The sequence below is a fragment of the Hemitrygon akajei genome, chromosome 10 (assembly GCF_048418815.1).
Source record: "Hemitrygon akajei chromosome 10, sHemAka1.3, whole genome shotgun sequence".
Classification (NCBI taxonomy): Eukaryota; Metazoa; Chordata; class Chondrichthyes; order Myliobatiformes; family Dasyatidae; genus Hemitrygon; species Hemitrygon akajei.
The window spans coordinates 50638503-50655609 of NC_133133.1; the positions used below are offsets into that span (position 1 = coordinate 50638503).

At 37.9% G+C, this 17107-nt stretch overlaps 1 protein-coding gene across 1 annotated transcript in view; it reads right to left on the bottom strand.

The window, feature by feature from the left end:
- Positions 1-17043, bottom strand: part of zdhhc9 (zDHHC palmitoyltransferase 9) — a 121687-nt gene extending 104644 nt beyond the window's left edge. The window contains exon 1 of the mRNA XM_073058252.1: positions 16554-17043. Within this exon, the coding sequence (XP_072914353.1) occupies positions 16554-16732 (179 nt within the window). The 5' untranslated portion in view covers positions 16733-17043. The remainder of the gene's footprint in view (positions 1-16553) is intronic.
- Between the last annotated feature and the right edge of the window lie 64 nt (positions 17044-17107).

Below are 17107 nucleotides of genomic sequence, written 5' to 3' on the forward strand. Positions count from 1 at the left end.
GTAAGACCAGTTTTCAAAATAACTTTAGTTTTAATATCCTTAAAGTGTTTTAGTTAACGCTTTAATTTTTAAGCTTATTTTTAAAAAATATTTCTGGATATCAGCGACATTTCAATCTGTTGACACAGCCTGCAACACAGGGCCAAGGCTTTTTGCCAGCTATCTAAGGTTTCAGGGGAATGTTAGGAATGAGGCATCTTTGGTGCAATACGGGTGGCCTTGCTGACACTCGGTCCACACGGCGGGCTGGTGAGATGGGCTCTCTGAGCATTTGACTATTTATATTTGGCTGGCAGATAGCCACTGGCAGTATCAATGGGCTCATGGGTGTAACCACATGCCCATTGTTCATTTGCAGGCAACAGCCTCAGGCCCATGAGGTGACTGTAGTAAAATTGCCCAAGCTTTCATGTTATTACAGTATCCAGCTTCAATTTTGTTTTAAATAATGCAGTTAGGAAATTAGACTCCAACACAAATTTTCGGCTTCTCAAAAAAAAGGCAAATTAGCAAGCAAACAAGGCTGTGTAAAGCAATCAGTAACAATTAGTAACTGATTAATTAACATTTTCAGAAAAAATTACACTGCAATATGCGGCAAGTTCATTAGCAATTTATGAGGTCTGTGGAATTCTTGGGTTTTCAAATTATCAGTAACAAAAATATCTGTGCAGAAAAGGATGACAGAAGAGAAACACTCTTCACCTCACATACAATCATGCAATGGCAATGAAAGTAAATATATAATCCACATAACAGACAAATTCTCAGGAAGACTGATTGTGAACCCAGATCTGTTTGGGGCTGCAATGTTCTTCTTTAGACTTTATATTGCTCAAGATAGTTTCCATGGATATTGTAACATTAAGCTAGTTAAACAGAGCTTCATCTCACCCATGATATCTCCTAAGCATCACAAATTAATGCAATAGAACAAAATACAAAAATACACTGTATTGCAAACTTCAAACGCTCACTTTAAAAAAAGGGAAGATTTATCAAATCAGGGCTCAGCACTAGTGTTTTCTTCTGCTTAGAAATTATTACCCAAAACACATGCATAATGTTTAATGCATGCACAAGAATCATTGGGGTCTCCCTCTCCTCTATTTATGACATTTACTTTGTGTTTATGGTGTTTACATCGGGCCGTAAGCTTTGCTGAGGATCCCTACCAACCATTCCACAATCACTTTGACCTTCTATCTTCATGGAGGTGGTACAGGAGCATCAGGACTAGCACTGACAGGCTGGGTAACAGCTTCTTCCCCCAAGCTGTGACACTAGTGAATACCTTGCCATCAGCAAGGTCTCGTCACTAGGACAGTGAGCTGTTACTGTACTGTTTACCTATGCTGCGCATGTCACATGCATTGTATTATATTTTACTAACTTAATTATTATAATATTTTGTTTATGTGCTGTGCATGATACACATATTGTGGGTGCACCATGGTTGGAAGAATGCTGTATCATTTGGCTGTATATATGTACAATCAGATGATAATAAACAAACTCAAAAAGGCCATGTGTGTAATATAACAGGATGGAGTACACAGGAGACTACTAGGTGATACAGTAGATTAAATGGTTATGCAGAGGTAAATGCTGATACAACAATTAAATAGGAAAGATAATGGGGTGGTATTACTTACTACAAGAGGAACTAATTACAAAATTCAGGAGATTATGCTTCAGTTACAGTATAGGGCATTGGTGAGATTACATGTGAAGTATCATTGATAATACTGGTCTCCTTATTTTAACAAAGAATATCAGTGCACAGTAAGGGGTTTAGAGAAAGGCTACTAGACCTATATCTAAAAAAAGGAGTTGATTTATGAGGAAAGTTTGGACAGGCTGGATTTTTGGAAGAGTGAAGAAGTGACTTGACTAAAATGTACAAGATCCGAAAAGGTGTTGACAGAAGGATGTGAATTTTTTGTGGGAAAATTCAGAACGGGAACACAATGTTTGAAAATAAATGGTTGCCATTTAAGATAGATGAGGCAAGCTTTCTCTTAAAAGGTTATTAATCTTTGAAACTTCTTCCTCAGCAGCTAGTGGAAGTAGGGCTTTAAAAATTATTAGTACATTAGTAAACAGATTGTTGATAAGCAAGGAGATAAAAAGTTACCACAGACAGGTGGGAATGCAGAGTTAAGGTCACAAATAGGTAAATGATCATCTTATTGAATAGTGAAGTAGCATCAAGGTACTGAATGGCCTACACACATTCCTGGTTCAGACATTCACAAACACCAGAGATTTCTCAGATGCTAGAAATCTTCAGCATCATGTACAAAATGCTTGAGGAACTCAGCAGGTCAGACAGCTTCTTTGGAGGGAAATAAACAGTTATGTTTGTGGTCGCAATTCTTCATAAACACTGCGCAGAAGCACCCCAGATTGCACAGTCGCTTTACAATGCCAGCAATTACTGACTAGGTTCAATTCCCATCACTATCTGTAAGGAGTTTGTACCGACAAAGTTTTACAATTTAACTTTTTAAAAAATCTCTCTCAAGTAATAACAACCTATTACAAATACCATAAATCTGCTATTCTTTTGCCTTTTCAGATTTGACATATATTCTACGTTTGAAATTTTGCCAAATTTCTTACATCAACTTGCATTTATATCCACATGAAAAGAAGTGGAAAGGAACTTCTTAGAGAAGAAATTAAGAAAGGTTTAGTGATAACACCAAATGTGATGAAACCCTATCTACTAATTGTTGAGTTGTCAGTGAAACCAATGAACCATTTTCATCAAGAAGAGGGCGCAATGATGTTGAAGTATCTATATGAAAAATAAACAGAGCAGATCAATTACGAAAAAACAGAAACAAAAAAAGTTGATAGCTTTAGCCAAACATGCCTGAATTTTGCTTATCAATGGGCATGGATTTATTATCCATCAATAGCCAAAGTGGGAGCATATTGCACGAGTTGGAGGGTGTGGAGGCATGATAAAGATAAATGAAAGGCTAAATCACAAAAATAACAGATTTTCAAGAGAGCTGATTTTTAATATACAAGTACACCACTGATATTTCTGTGTAACATGCCTTTAGCAAGAACTTTAGACATTATTAATTTCCTGAATGTTTTGAATTATCTCAAAACCTGAACAATTAAATCTGCTTTAACCATCCTTCCACTTCACTTCCCTGTTGAACAATATCTTCCACCCTCTGAACAATTCACAATACCCTTCAAATTCTACATTAAAAATTAAATCAAGCAATCACTTGCATTTCCACAGATATGAATTTTAAGATTGTACAGAATTAAAACCACTAATGTATTGTTTGCAATGCAATTCCCCATTCAACATTAGCAATCTAGCCTAAAGAGAAAATCTTTGGGTTTTAAACTCATCTCTTGACCAATCCATTCTCTCTTCTCCTCTGGTCACTTGTAGATGAAGACTTTCTTCTTGTTTTGAGGAGACACCCTATCAAAATCATTTAGATGCAAAAATTTGCCCCTGACATTTTCTAAATGCATTTTTCTCCAAAAAGAAAGAGCATCCTAACTAGGTACTTTGTACTCCATATAAAATAATAATGTCCTCAAGTTGTATTCCTTATTAAAACATTATGTTACACAGTACTGGTGATTGTTATAGCCTGTTTACAAGTAATGCCATAACCTCCAAAGCTTCCAATTTGTACTGTTCATTGGGCAATTATTAATGAAGCTGGCAGGTTGCCATCAAAAGTCAATGGACTTGTCAACAAGTACTTTAGAGATTATAAAAATACCTGCAATAACAGTTCAACCTTGATTATACGTACAATTCAAGAGGCAAGATAAAAGGAGATAACAAGCACATAAATTAACCTCACATAATGCAACTAACAACATGAAATCTCTTACTTGTTACAATTAGACCTTCAAAATGAAGAATCCAATGACCCACATACATTTTCTCTCAAGTACCACTAGAATCAGCAAGAAATAGCACCATTCTTTAATTCCAGAACAGTGAAACTGAAGCTTTAGATTTTTCTTTCTCCTCATATTTACACATTGGTATGAAAACTAGTAAGAAACAAGTTCAACAAAAAATCTCAAAAGCAACCTAAAAAAAAACCTGAAAAATTAGCTTATGATGCACAAAAACAGGAAACTATTCAAAATGCCATAGACCATGGCAGTGACAATAATGAAGCTATTGTAGAATACTATATCAAGACTCTAACAAAGTAATCTAATGGTTTTTATTTTAAGGCACATTAATGGTAAAAAAGGATCATAAGAGAAAGTCATATTTAGGGACTAAATGGGTGATCTGGCGGTAACAGTAAAAGGTAAACTTAAAAGAACCAAGAGCTTTATATCCATTTAATGTTTGCAAGCCTCATAATCCAAGAGAAAATTAACAATCAAGTAGAAATCAATACAGTAAAAACAAAACCTTTTTTTAAAAAAAGACTATGATGGCAAAAAGTCAAAGTGAGGAGTGAGTAAAGTGGTTTTTCCAAGAGGTGCTTGATTAAGCAACATGTATTAGTGTAATTAAAATTTTTAAAAATTGAATAAATAACCCTGTAGCTCTATAGATAAATAATTGGCTAAGGAGTAAACTGCAGGAGCAAGCAGAAGTAGGCTTCAGAACAGAAAAAAAGAGCTGTGAAGTTACGTAGTTTTCCAAACTGGAGGAAGGCAGAAAATGTAGAAATAGTACAAGCTTCACTACAATGACAATTACTTACTTTGTTGCTACATTTTACTGAATCAAACTTGCAGAAATTAGACACAATTTCTACACTTGAAGATTGATGTGGAAGGTGAGAGTTCAGAAATATTTTTGAGATTATAAACAATTTGGTGGATTGAAAAGCAACCTAGCAGATTATACCCATGGTTACCAGAATATAGTTTGTTGAAAGGTATGGGAAGATAATTGGGCAGAATTTTAAAAACAACTCGGGGCAGTGGCCTTAGAAAGAGTGAGAGTGAGAGTGAGAGAGTGAGAGAGTGAGAGAGTGAGAGAGTGAGAGAGTGAGAGAGTGAGAGAGTGAGAGAGTGAGAGAGTGAGAGAGTGAGAGAGTGAGAGAGTGAGAGAGTGAGAGAGTGAGTGAGTGAGTGAGTGAGTGTGTGAGTGTGTGTGTGTGTGTGTGTGTGTGTGTTTTTTTTTTTTTTAAAAAACACAGGATATATCCTGTACAATGGATTTAAAGACAACACATCAACCTTCTTTAAAATCTTGGTTTGAACATCAACTGGTTCTAGAGATGTCACTCTTAGGATCAGAAATCTACTCACTATTGTCATTTTGTTTAATTTAAATTTCACAAATCTTCATCATTGTGTAGTAATTTCCTTAGGATATCCAACAATGCCCTTCCTTTACTATAAGATACTGTACACATATTCAAAATTTGTATCAATACCATATAATTTTTCCACTCATTAAGAATATTACCATTGAATTTAAACATAAGAGATAGGAGCAGGAGTAGGCCATCTAACCCACTGAGCCCTCTCCACCATTCAATAAGATCATGGCTGATCTGGCCATGGACTCACTTCCACCTACCTGCCTTTTCCCCATAACTCTTAATTCCCCTACTATGCAAAAATCTAGCCAATCTTGTCTTAAATATATTTACTGAGGTAGCCTCCACTGTTTAATTGGGCAGAGAATTCCACAGATTCACCACTCTCTGAGAAAAGCAGTTTCTCCTCATCTCCATCCCAAATCTACTCCCCCAAATCTTGAGGCTATGTCCCCTAGTTCTAGTCTCACCTATCAGTGGAAACAACTTTCCTGCCTCTATCTTATCTATCCCTTTCATAATTTTATGTTTCTATAAGATCTCTCATTCTTCTGAATTTCAGCAATTACAGTCCCAAGCAATTCAATTTCTCCTCATCGTCTAACCCCCTCATCTCTGGAATCAACCTGGTGAACCTCCTCTGCACCTCCTCCACATCCAGTATATCCTTCAAATAAGGAAACCAGAAATGCACACAGTACTCCAGATGTGATCTCACCAATACCCTGTATAGTTGCAACATAACCTCCCTGCTCTTAAATTCAATTCCTCTAGCAACGAAGGACAACATTCCATTTGCCTTCTTGATAGCCTGCTGCACCTGCAAACCAATCTTTTATGATTCATGCACAAGCACTCCCAAGTCTCTCTGCACAGCAGTATTCTGCAATCTTTTACCATTTAAATAATAATCTGTTTTCATTTTTCCTTCTAAAGTGAATGTCCTCACATTTACCAACATTGTACTCCATCTGCCAGACCCTTACCCACTCACTTAACCTATCTATATCTCTCTCTGCAGACTTTACATATTTTCGTACATGAGGTTCACATCGCTTCTAACCATCCCCTTTAATTGTTTAAAAAAATATTAGAGCTAAAATACATCTATTTTCTCATCTTTTGATGTTCTTTGCATTACTCCCAGCCACCAACATCTCAGACTTCTTTTTCTATGCTTTTTAAGATATTGTTATATAACTCCCTATGCATACACATACCAATTGGTCTTTGCTACATGTTTTATTAATTTTTCCTTTATATACTCTATCACTTCACTATGGATACAAATGAGCCAAGGGTTCCCAACTTTGTTATGCCATGGGCCCTTACCATTAACCAAGGAGTCGGTGGACCCCAGGTTGGGAACATCTCCAAAATACATGTTAATCTATTTTTTAAATGTTTCAATTCTATCCTCAAGTCTGCTTGCCTCTTCATAATCACTCTACTCCTTAATATGTTCTCTATCATTCATGTAACCTTATACTCTCAGAATACTATACTGAACTAGTTGGTACGAGTACAAAGCATTAAATTTCAATATTTCTGATTTTTTTTTGGTCTTGATAATAGCCTGTCCTGTAAACTTTCACCCAGGTTTATCCAAAAAATTACCTACACAAAGTCCAGCTAAGTGAAAAGCACAAATTTTATACAAATATTTTGAAAGCATGACAGCTCCAGTTTCTTTCAAAAATCAAGCAGAGTTTGCTGTATAAAATAGATTTTTCTCATCTCACTTTTATTTATTTTGCTAATCACATACATTCTATATCCCCTGGTTCTTGACTTTTCTGCAAATGCATAGAGTTTCTCTGTCCCAAACCTTTCTTTAATTTTAATACCTCTACCTGATCTCCTCTCATTCTCCAACCTTAATAGTAAATCTACCCAAGTCCCTCATCCCTGACAGGTTTCACATTTTTTTAAAAATGTAGTCCCAGCATGGGACACAATTCTTCAATTATCAATGTTAAAAATCCCAGGATCCTGTACATTTCAGAGCAAAAATTAGTGAGAGAGAGAGCACATATGGTCCCAAAAAGCACATACCCAACCATCAACACCCATTTATACTGATCCTATCTTAATTCTTTCTTTTGTCACCAACATTTCTTTAACCAATGCCTCCGATCTGCCCTTAAACTTTGAGCAACCATTGCAGATTGGTTGTGCATCAGACAAGTATAACCTAGCAATTATATGTGGGCATTTACAACAATAAAAGACTCCTCCCATTCCCACACAACATAGAAGTGGAAAGGTGCAGGACTGTAGCTGATGAAACATTTTTAGATACAGTACAATTTACAATACCACAATTTGCTCATCTTATTGCTTGCTTATCTTATATCTCAATTTGCTTTAGCTTTTAGCTTTTCAATTACCCGTCACAGGCCTTAACTACACTTTAGGATGATGGTTAAATGCATGCACACATTAACATTACAGTTTAAGGTCTACTGGCATGTAAATCAAATTAAGATCAATATTATTTGACTAACTTTCTTTCCTCTGAACCTACCTTCCATTTTGCTTGCCTCCTTTGTAGGTAACATCAATTCTATACAGCAGGATCCTATTGTCAATGTTTCAATATTTACCAGTAAGTAACAAACAGAGAATTCAAAATTCACAGAATCACAGAAAGATTACCACAAGGAAGGTGGCCAATCACCAGTCGAGTTCAAACTGACTCCATGTAAAATCGACACAGATGCTCCCAATGCTTTCCCCACAACTCTGCAAATGACTTCTCTTTCCGATACGAATCCAGCTTACTTTTAAATAGACAATTCAATCTTTCTTGGCTATTAGCCCAAGTACCCCAGTCCAGACCTTAACTATGTCACTTTTCATTTTTTGCCAAACATCTCCCTCTGTTCCAACCACAACAATCCTGGTTTCTTCACTCCATCCATATAACTAAAGATCCTCTTCCACTTGTAAAACAAATACATCTATGGTAATCCTCATTTATCCTCAGTTATTTTCATTTGCACTCACTTTATCAAAACACTACTTTACTGTTAACATTCATTGTTAACATTCTGTAATTCGGGTTTATGATGCTGATGACCATCTCTTCCTTATATTTTTGTGTAAGTGTGGTAAACTACATATACTTGTCTGGACATGCCCCTCTGCTGACTGCTCCAGTGGCTCCTCCCACAGACCCCTGTATAAAGGCGGTTGGAGGCACTGCTCCTCCCTCAGTCTCCAGGATGTTGTGTGGTGGTCTCTTGCTACTAATCGTGGTCTCTTGCAGCTAATAAAAGCCTATCGTTCGCCTCCCGTCTCCGAGAGTTATTGATGGTGCATCAGTAAGAGTGTAGCAGTTACAACCATGAAGCATCTTCATGCTGCCTGGGATCTGGCAGAGCAGGAATTTTGCAGCCAATGGTTCAGCAATGTTTGCCTTTACTTTTCTAAACAACTCTAGATGCACCTCTTTTGGAATGGGTGATACAGTTAGTAATTAAAATAGTATTTTGTTTTATGCTGTTAACTTCTTAGTTACTCAGTAATTCAAATTTCTGCCCAAATTGTCTGCACAAAAAAATAGCGCACTTTGTTCCCACATTGCTCTACAATCCTAAACTACGCATCTACTGACAAGTTGCAAATGTAGGCTTCCCCCCACCCATACTGCATAAATATGTGGAGAATTATCTTTGTACAACAACAGCAAAGGTTGGGCGACGTCTAGTGTACGACTCCCGATTGGGACACCAGTAGAGGTCAAATGCTCTGGTTAGATGAGCACTGCAGCAACAGAAGGCAACGGCAAACCACGGTTGAAATCTCTGCCTAGTCAATCATGGAAAGAAACAAAAGAAGGAAACCAGACAACAGCGTGAATGGGGTTGATTCTAATCGTCAGAACAACACCTCGCTCGGGAGGGGTAGTCATGGGCTGCAGGTGACACCAGACCGTCATCCAGAGACCGTAAGCAATAGGGAAAAGCTAAGGGTGGCAACATGGAACATCCATACACTTCACCAGAAAGGAAAGTTGGACAACACATTAAATTAAATGAAAAGGTTGGGAGTTGATATCTTAGGCCCGTCAGAAATTAGATGGACCGACAGTGGCAAATTCACTAAGAATAGTTCTCTGATAATGTATTCTGGAGGTCAACAGCATATGAATGGAGTTGGAATCATTTTAAACAAACAAGTATCAAAATGGGATACTGGGCGATATCCGACCAGCTGCTTTTAGTTAAATTAAGGGGTAACCCTTTAAACATTAGCATAATACAAGCCTATGTGCCAACAAATGATGTGAATGAAGAGGATATCAACAAGTTTTATGAAGATCTCGATAGTGCTTATGAGCAGTGTAAATCTCAGGATATAAAACTAGTCATGGGAGATTTTAACTCCAAAGTTGGACAGGAAAGGGTTGATAACATCATATGACCTTTTGGATTAGGGGAGAAAAATGAAAACGGAGAAAGGTTTACTGATTGGGGTGTCAGAAACAACCAAGTGATCACCAATACCTGGTATAAAAACCATCCACGTAGATTGTGTACTTGGATTAGCCCTGGAGATAGAACAAGGAATTAAAATAGATTTCATTACTATCAATGAACGCTTTAGAAATAATATCACAAATTCTAAAGCCTATCCAGGAGCAGACTGTGGTTCAGACCACCATCCAGTAAAAACTACCATCAAAACAAAATTAAAGAAAATGAAATGTGGAAAAAAGAGAAAGCAGCATATTTTGGGAGAACTTAAAAAATATAGCATACTTAAGCAACAATTCAAAACAGCTGTAGAAGAACACCTCAATGAAAACATAACAACACCTATTTGGGACAGATTTAAATACAGTTGGCCTTCCTTATCCGTGGGTTCCGCATGTGCCGATTCAACCATCCGTGGATCGGGAAAACCCGGAAGTTGAGCATTGTTCGTTCGCTACTTGTGTTGTGGGCAAGAGGGAAGAGTTTAAGGCTAGTAAGGGAAGGCTGGCTAGCTATGTAAAGCACTACAGTCTCAAGAACTTAAAGATCACAAGAGAATCGGGATCGGCTGATGCCAAGGCAGCATCAGTGTTCCCAGAGGAGCTACAATGGTTGCGTCTGTACTGAACATGTTTAGACTTTTTTTCTTGTCATTATTCCGTAAACAATAAGGTACAACAACTATGTACATAGCATTTACATTGTATTAGGTATTATATAAGTAATCTAGAGATGATTTAAAGTATACGGGAGGATTGCGTAGGTTATATGCAAATACTACGCCATTTTATATAAGGGACTTGAGCATCCACATTTTTTGCTATCTGCAGGGGTCCCGGAACCAATCCCCCACAGATAAGGAGGACCGACTGTATGCTATACAGCAATCAGCAGAGGAGATAATCCCAGTACAAGAAATCCAACACACCAACAAGGGATGGATAACCCAAGAAATTCTAGATCTGATGGAAAAAAGGTGGTTAGAGAAGAATAATGAAGTACAAAACAGAGAGCTAGACAGACAGACCAGACAATTGTGCAATATTGCAAAGGAGGAATGGCTGAATCAAAAATGCAATTAAGTAAAAGGCCATATTAACAACAGCAAAGAAATGCACAGGAAAATTAAGGAAATTACTGGAATTAAGAAAACCTCCACTACAGGATGCATAAGATCAGCAGACGGATCCATCCTAACAGATCCAGATAAAGTATGTGAGAGGTGGATTCAGTATATAGAGCAGCTTTTTGAAGATAATAGAGGGGAACCCCCAGATATTAAGCACCCTCATTCTGCCCCACTTATTACCAAAGAAGAAATAACTAAAGCAATGAAAAGCATGAAACGTGGTAAAGCCACTGGACCTGATGAAATTTCAGCGGCAATGATACAAGCCCTAGAAGATCTGGGCTTAGATATTCTTTTTGAACTGTTTAATGGCATATATGAGTCTGGTGTATTGCCTGACGATCTCTTGAAATCAGTATTTATAACTCTGCCAAAAATTCCTGGAACTATTGACTGCAAAAATTATAGAACAATCAGTGTTATGAGTCGCATAATAAAGATTTTGTTGAGAATTGTTCTGAGTCGAATTAAAAACAAGGCCAGAAATTTCTAAACTGCAAAATAGGTTTATTGAGATAGAGGAACTAGGAACACAATTTTCATAATATGAATGCTTTCAGAAAGGGCAATTGAATATCAAAATGATGTCTTTTTATGTTTTACTGATTTCACTAAAGCATTCGACAAAGTGCTACATGAAAAACTATTTCAAATTCTCCCTAAACATTGACGGAAGGGACCAACAACTGCTTCAAAATTGATATTGGAACCAAACAGCAATGGTAAAAATTGATGATAATACTGTATAAGCAGTTGGACTAAAATTCAAAGAGGAGTTAGACAGGGATGCATTGCCTCACCAGAATTATTTAATATCTGAGAATCATTTCACTATAGAAACAAAGGACCTAGATGGGATAAAAATTGGAGGTGTTAACATCAACAATATAAAATATGCAGACAATACCACCCTGATAGCAAGTGCTGCAGAAGACCTACAGATCCTCCAAGACAAAGTAGTACAAACTAGTGCAGATTTTGGTCTAACCATCAAGTGTAAAAAAAACCAAATGTATGGTAATATCGAAACAGTAGGATACTCCCAACTGCCAACTGTACACCAATAACCAAGAGACTGAACAAAAGACCAGCTTTAATTACCTTGCTAGCTTTATATCACAAGATGCTAGAAGTAGAAATAAAAAGAATTACCACTGCCAAAACCAACTTCCAAAAAAATGAAACCCATTTTGACCAACAGAGACATTTCTATGACAGCAAGGCTTAGACTACTAAGATGTTACATCTGGTCAATCTTGCTGTATGCTTCCGAAACATGGACTATAACACCAGAATTCCAAAAAAAAACTTAGAAGCAACAGAAAAATGGTTTCTTAGAAGAATGCTGAAAATATAATATAGAGATAGGGTAATAATGAGACAGTACTCCAACGTGCCCATACAAAAAGATTTTTAATGAGAACATTAAATGAGAGGAAATTCCTGGGCCATGTCATCAGAAAGGGAGAAATAGAATGCCTTACATTACAAGGCCGTATGCCTGGGAAACACGGAAGATGAAGGCAAAGAAGAAAATATATGGACACTGTGAACTAACAGATCTAAATGTGCGAGATATCATTGACGCTGCGAGGGATCGTTCGATGTGGAAAGCCACGAACGCTCAAGCATGTAACGCGCAAGGCATATGAGTACACGCGCAAGGTACAGCAGGCGGTGAAAAAGGCAAATGGTATGTTGGCATTCATGGCAAAAGGATTTGAGTACAGGAGCAGGGAGGTTCTACTGCAGTTGTACAAGGCCTTGGTGAGACCGCACCTAGAATATTGTGTGCAGTTTTGGTCCCCTAATCTGAGGAAAGACATTCTTGCAGTACAGGGAGTACAAAGAAGGTTCACCAGATTGATTCCTGGGATGGCAGGACTTTCATATGAAGAAAGACTGGATTGACTAGGCTTATACTCACTGGAATTTAGAAGATTGAGGAGGGATCTTATTGAAACGTATAAAATTCTAAAGGGATTGGACAGGCTAGATGCAGGAAGATTGTTTCCGATGTTGGGGAAGTCCAGAACGAGGGGTCACAGTTTAAGGATAAAGAGGAAGCCTTTTAGGACTGACATAAGGAAAAACTTCTTCACACAGAGAGTGCTGAATCTGTGGAATTCTCTGCCACAGGAAATAGTTGAGGCCGGTTCACTGGCTATATTTAAGAGGAAGTTAGATATGGCCCTTGTGGCTAAAGGGATCGGGGGTATGGAGAGAAAGCAGGTACAGGGTTCTGAGTTGGATGATCAGCCATGATCATATTGAATGGCGGTGCAGGCTCGAAGGGCCGAATGGCCTACTCCTGCACCTATTTTCTATGTTTCTATGAAGAAGACTGCATAAATGCGAAATTTAAAGCTCACTCAACAAAAAGAAATAAGCTATTTACAGTACACTCTACATTGGATATGTTAATACACTACAATAGTTTTCTTTTACAGCTGAATTACAGGGGTTAAGGCAGTTTCATAATGTCTACTGGAACTACAATGCACAGGAAGTAGAAAAATAATATTCTCCATGGATTTTCCAAGAAACATATTGCACATAATGACAATTAAGCAAAAGGAGTTAATCGAATTCTGACTAAAACCGTAATCAAAGCTAAAGATCCTACTTATCCATCATTCACAAGTCCTACCATTGAATAAATACTAATCAAGCATATAACCTCTCACCTATCTCATCTCAATTTAAACAAATGCTTTCCACAGCATCTTGGTGCAAATGCTTCTCAAGCAATATATCAATGTACATAAGGCCCAGAATATTTGATTATTAGTCTATTAAATGTATTACATTACAGTCCACAATAGCAATGCAAAAATTAATGTGAACGATCACTCCAAGCAACTCTGGGAGCAAGTCCAAATTAGTTCCCTTTTTTACTATTTGGCAAATGTAGGCAGGAACAAAATATTCACTATGTGGCCCCGTTTTTATGTTTTCTTAACTCTTTAGACAGACAAAACAAAATGCGTATTTGTTTCGGCTAAATTCCTTCCCTCAAGATGTGTATGTAGCAGCACCAAACGCATCAAAAGCAGGTCTATGTTGCACTTCATTTTGACAATCCCAAAGGAAATGCTCCACACTTCATCTATGCTGATGTACCTTTCAATGTTTATCCTCAAGTTCTTTGGCAATTCGCGTATTTTTGTTATGTGTTATTCAAAAAAGAAACTATAAATCAGAATCAGGTTTAATATCACTGGCATATGTCATGAAATTTGTTGTTAAGTGGCATCAGTACATTGTGGTAGTTAATAGACACTGTAAGTTGAAGTACATATATTTAAAAAGTTAAATAAGTAGTGCAAAAAAGGGGGAAAAACATGAGTAGTGTTCATGGGTTTAATGTACATTCAGAAATCTGACGGCAGAGGGGAAGAGGCTATTCCTGAATTGTTGAGTATGTGCCTTCAGGCTCCAGTACCTCCTCCCTGATGGTAGCAATGAAAAGAGGGCACGTTCTGAGTGATGGAGTTCCTTAATGATAGACCCTGTGTTTTTGAGGCACCACTCCTTGCAGATGTCCTGGATGCTCCAAAGGGCTGGTCTCCATGATGGAGTTGACTAGCTTTACAACTCTCTGCAGTTTACTCTGAACCTTTGCAGTAGTCACCCCCCCCCCCCCTCCCGATATTAGACAGTGATGCAGCCAGTGAGAATATTCTCCATGGAACATCTGTAGAAATCTGCCAGTATCTTTGGTGGCATACCAAATCTCCTCAAATTCCTAATGAGATATAGCTGCTGTTACGCTTTCTTTGTAACACAGAAGCATGAGTACTAGGACCCACATATGGAAAGTTCAAAGTAAATTTATTATCACAATATATATGTCACCATATACAGGCCTGAGATTCATTTTCTTGTGGGAATTCACAGTAGGTACAAGAAACTCAATAGAGTCAATGAAAGACTGCTCCCATTAGGAGGGACAGAAAGAAATGTGTAAAAGACAACAAATTGTGCAAATACAAAATGAGAGAAAAAACACAAGAATAATAAATGAGCAATTAATGTCAAGAAAATGAGTTGTAGAGTACCTGAAAATGAGTTAGTGAGTCTATAGATTGTGGGAGCAGTTCAATGATGCTCCCAGTGAAGCTGAATGATGATATCCACTCTGGTTCCAGAGTCTGATGGTTGTGAGGTAATAACTGTCCCTAAATCTGATGGTGTGGGAAATATCAAGATATGCATAATTTCATTCCATTCATCATCCACAGAAATCAAGACTAGGATACTATTGCAATGAAAGTCAGAATCACTCAATTTGGCTTAAGTTTCTTATATCAAATGCAGACCTTTATTTTTCAAAACAAAAATATACACTTTCAGCAATAATTTGAGTAATAGTCAAAAAGCAAATGAATAAAATAAACACATTGGTATAATTCCACCACCACGCTGTTTATGTACTCTTGGCAAAACAAGCAACAGGATTCACAAGTTGGTCCCATCTGAACCTGTTGCATTTTTTTAAAAAAAAATTCAAATATTAGAAATACTTTCGTCCATCCTGAAAACACCTGGTCGAATTTCACAGACGACGACATTCAATTAATAAATCAACCGTCCCTTCAAATGTTATTAGGCTTTGTAGCTACGAAATATTTCATGAAAATCCCACTGGCTCCTCTATAGATAACTGCACTGCTCCTTATCTGTGTGTGGGGCGGGGGAGAAGAGAGGGTTAAGAAAGGACGCGATTCCTGACTCTGAAATGCAGACATGTCCCTACTCCCATATCTAAAAAACGAAAGCCAATTGTCAGGTATTCATTATCGCCCTGCCAGATTAATTGGGATAGTCCAAGAATAAATTCAAAGACTTCCAGCACACCCCCAGCTGTATTTTTAAACCATAATGTAGATAGTTAAAACACTGAGGAAACGGTTTTAAAAGTTTAAAATGAAAGACACATAATTATTGCTTTGTAAGAAACGATTATAAGGTAACTCCTTCAAATTGAAGGAGTCAGAAAGCCATCTTATCTGCATTTGCCAAATGCGACAGCAAGAAGGAAATCAAATTAAAACGCATCATTTCATCGCAAACGTCAGCACGATCAGCATTACTTCAACTCTCCTTCTGTCCTCCAATCCCAATACACATTGTATCCTTTTGTGTTCCTTGAGGCTTAATTATTTCATTAAACTAAAATAACACTTTGCGAAACCGAGTGCACAAGTGCCTCTTGTATATTTTTAAACATCGCGAAGACTCCATTGCAGCCAAGGTCACCGCATTACCAGGTGAAATTTTACAATAGGCATTAAAAATGAAATATAATTAACTTCTTGAACCAAATACCCTAAAGATTCGTTATTTACGTAGTTTTCGTCCAAAACCTGAGATATGACAGGTTGTCAATGCAAGTAGGACGGAGGATGCTCTGTATGCACACGATATAAAATTCATGGAGATCAGACGCAAGCTACACGCGGCTAAGTGGTCAACGTGAAATGGCATACTGATTGAAGCTACTCCCTAAATACAATTTCCCCTCTCAAATATAAACGATTTTACAGCTTAAATAATAATCTGATTCCTGCAACTTTCAAAGGTGCAAATCGTTATAATCTTTCCAACGCCTTCAAGCAGCAATTGGATTTATCTGTCATTGTTACTTACTCAAACGCGAAGAACAACGCGCTGGTTCCCACGATGAGGAAGACGGTGAGGTAGAAAACTCCTTTCTGCCGGGCCATCATAATCCTGCCATCGCAACAGAACGTGTTTCTGCCGGGCAGTTTCTGCCATTTCCGCGTCGGCTTCTTTTCGCCCTTCGTCGCATGTATTCCTTCGATCATATTGTTTAACAAAATATGTAAAATCCCTTATAAATTTGCTATTTTGAAGTCCCAGATCTTGATGGCTACGCGCAATGTGCTGGCTGCAACCCACCTTGCAAGGTAGGTTGTCTTTGTCCGCGGGTTTGCAATGTTTGTTCGTCCGCGAACGCTGCCTGCAACTCTACTTATCACTGCCAGCACCGTGTGTGTCTCTCCCTGTCTGCGCTACTCCATCGCTGAGCAATAGAACCACTCGCAGAAAGCTCGGCGAGACCTCCGCCGTCCACGCCCTTTCCCACCCCCGTTTGCAACTGAGGGTTGTGCGTGTGCCCGCTGCCGTGCTGGTTCCTTCACCGCGTGCACATACATGGCTTCGACTTGACGTGAGCGCGC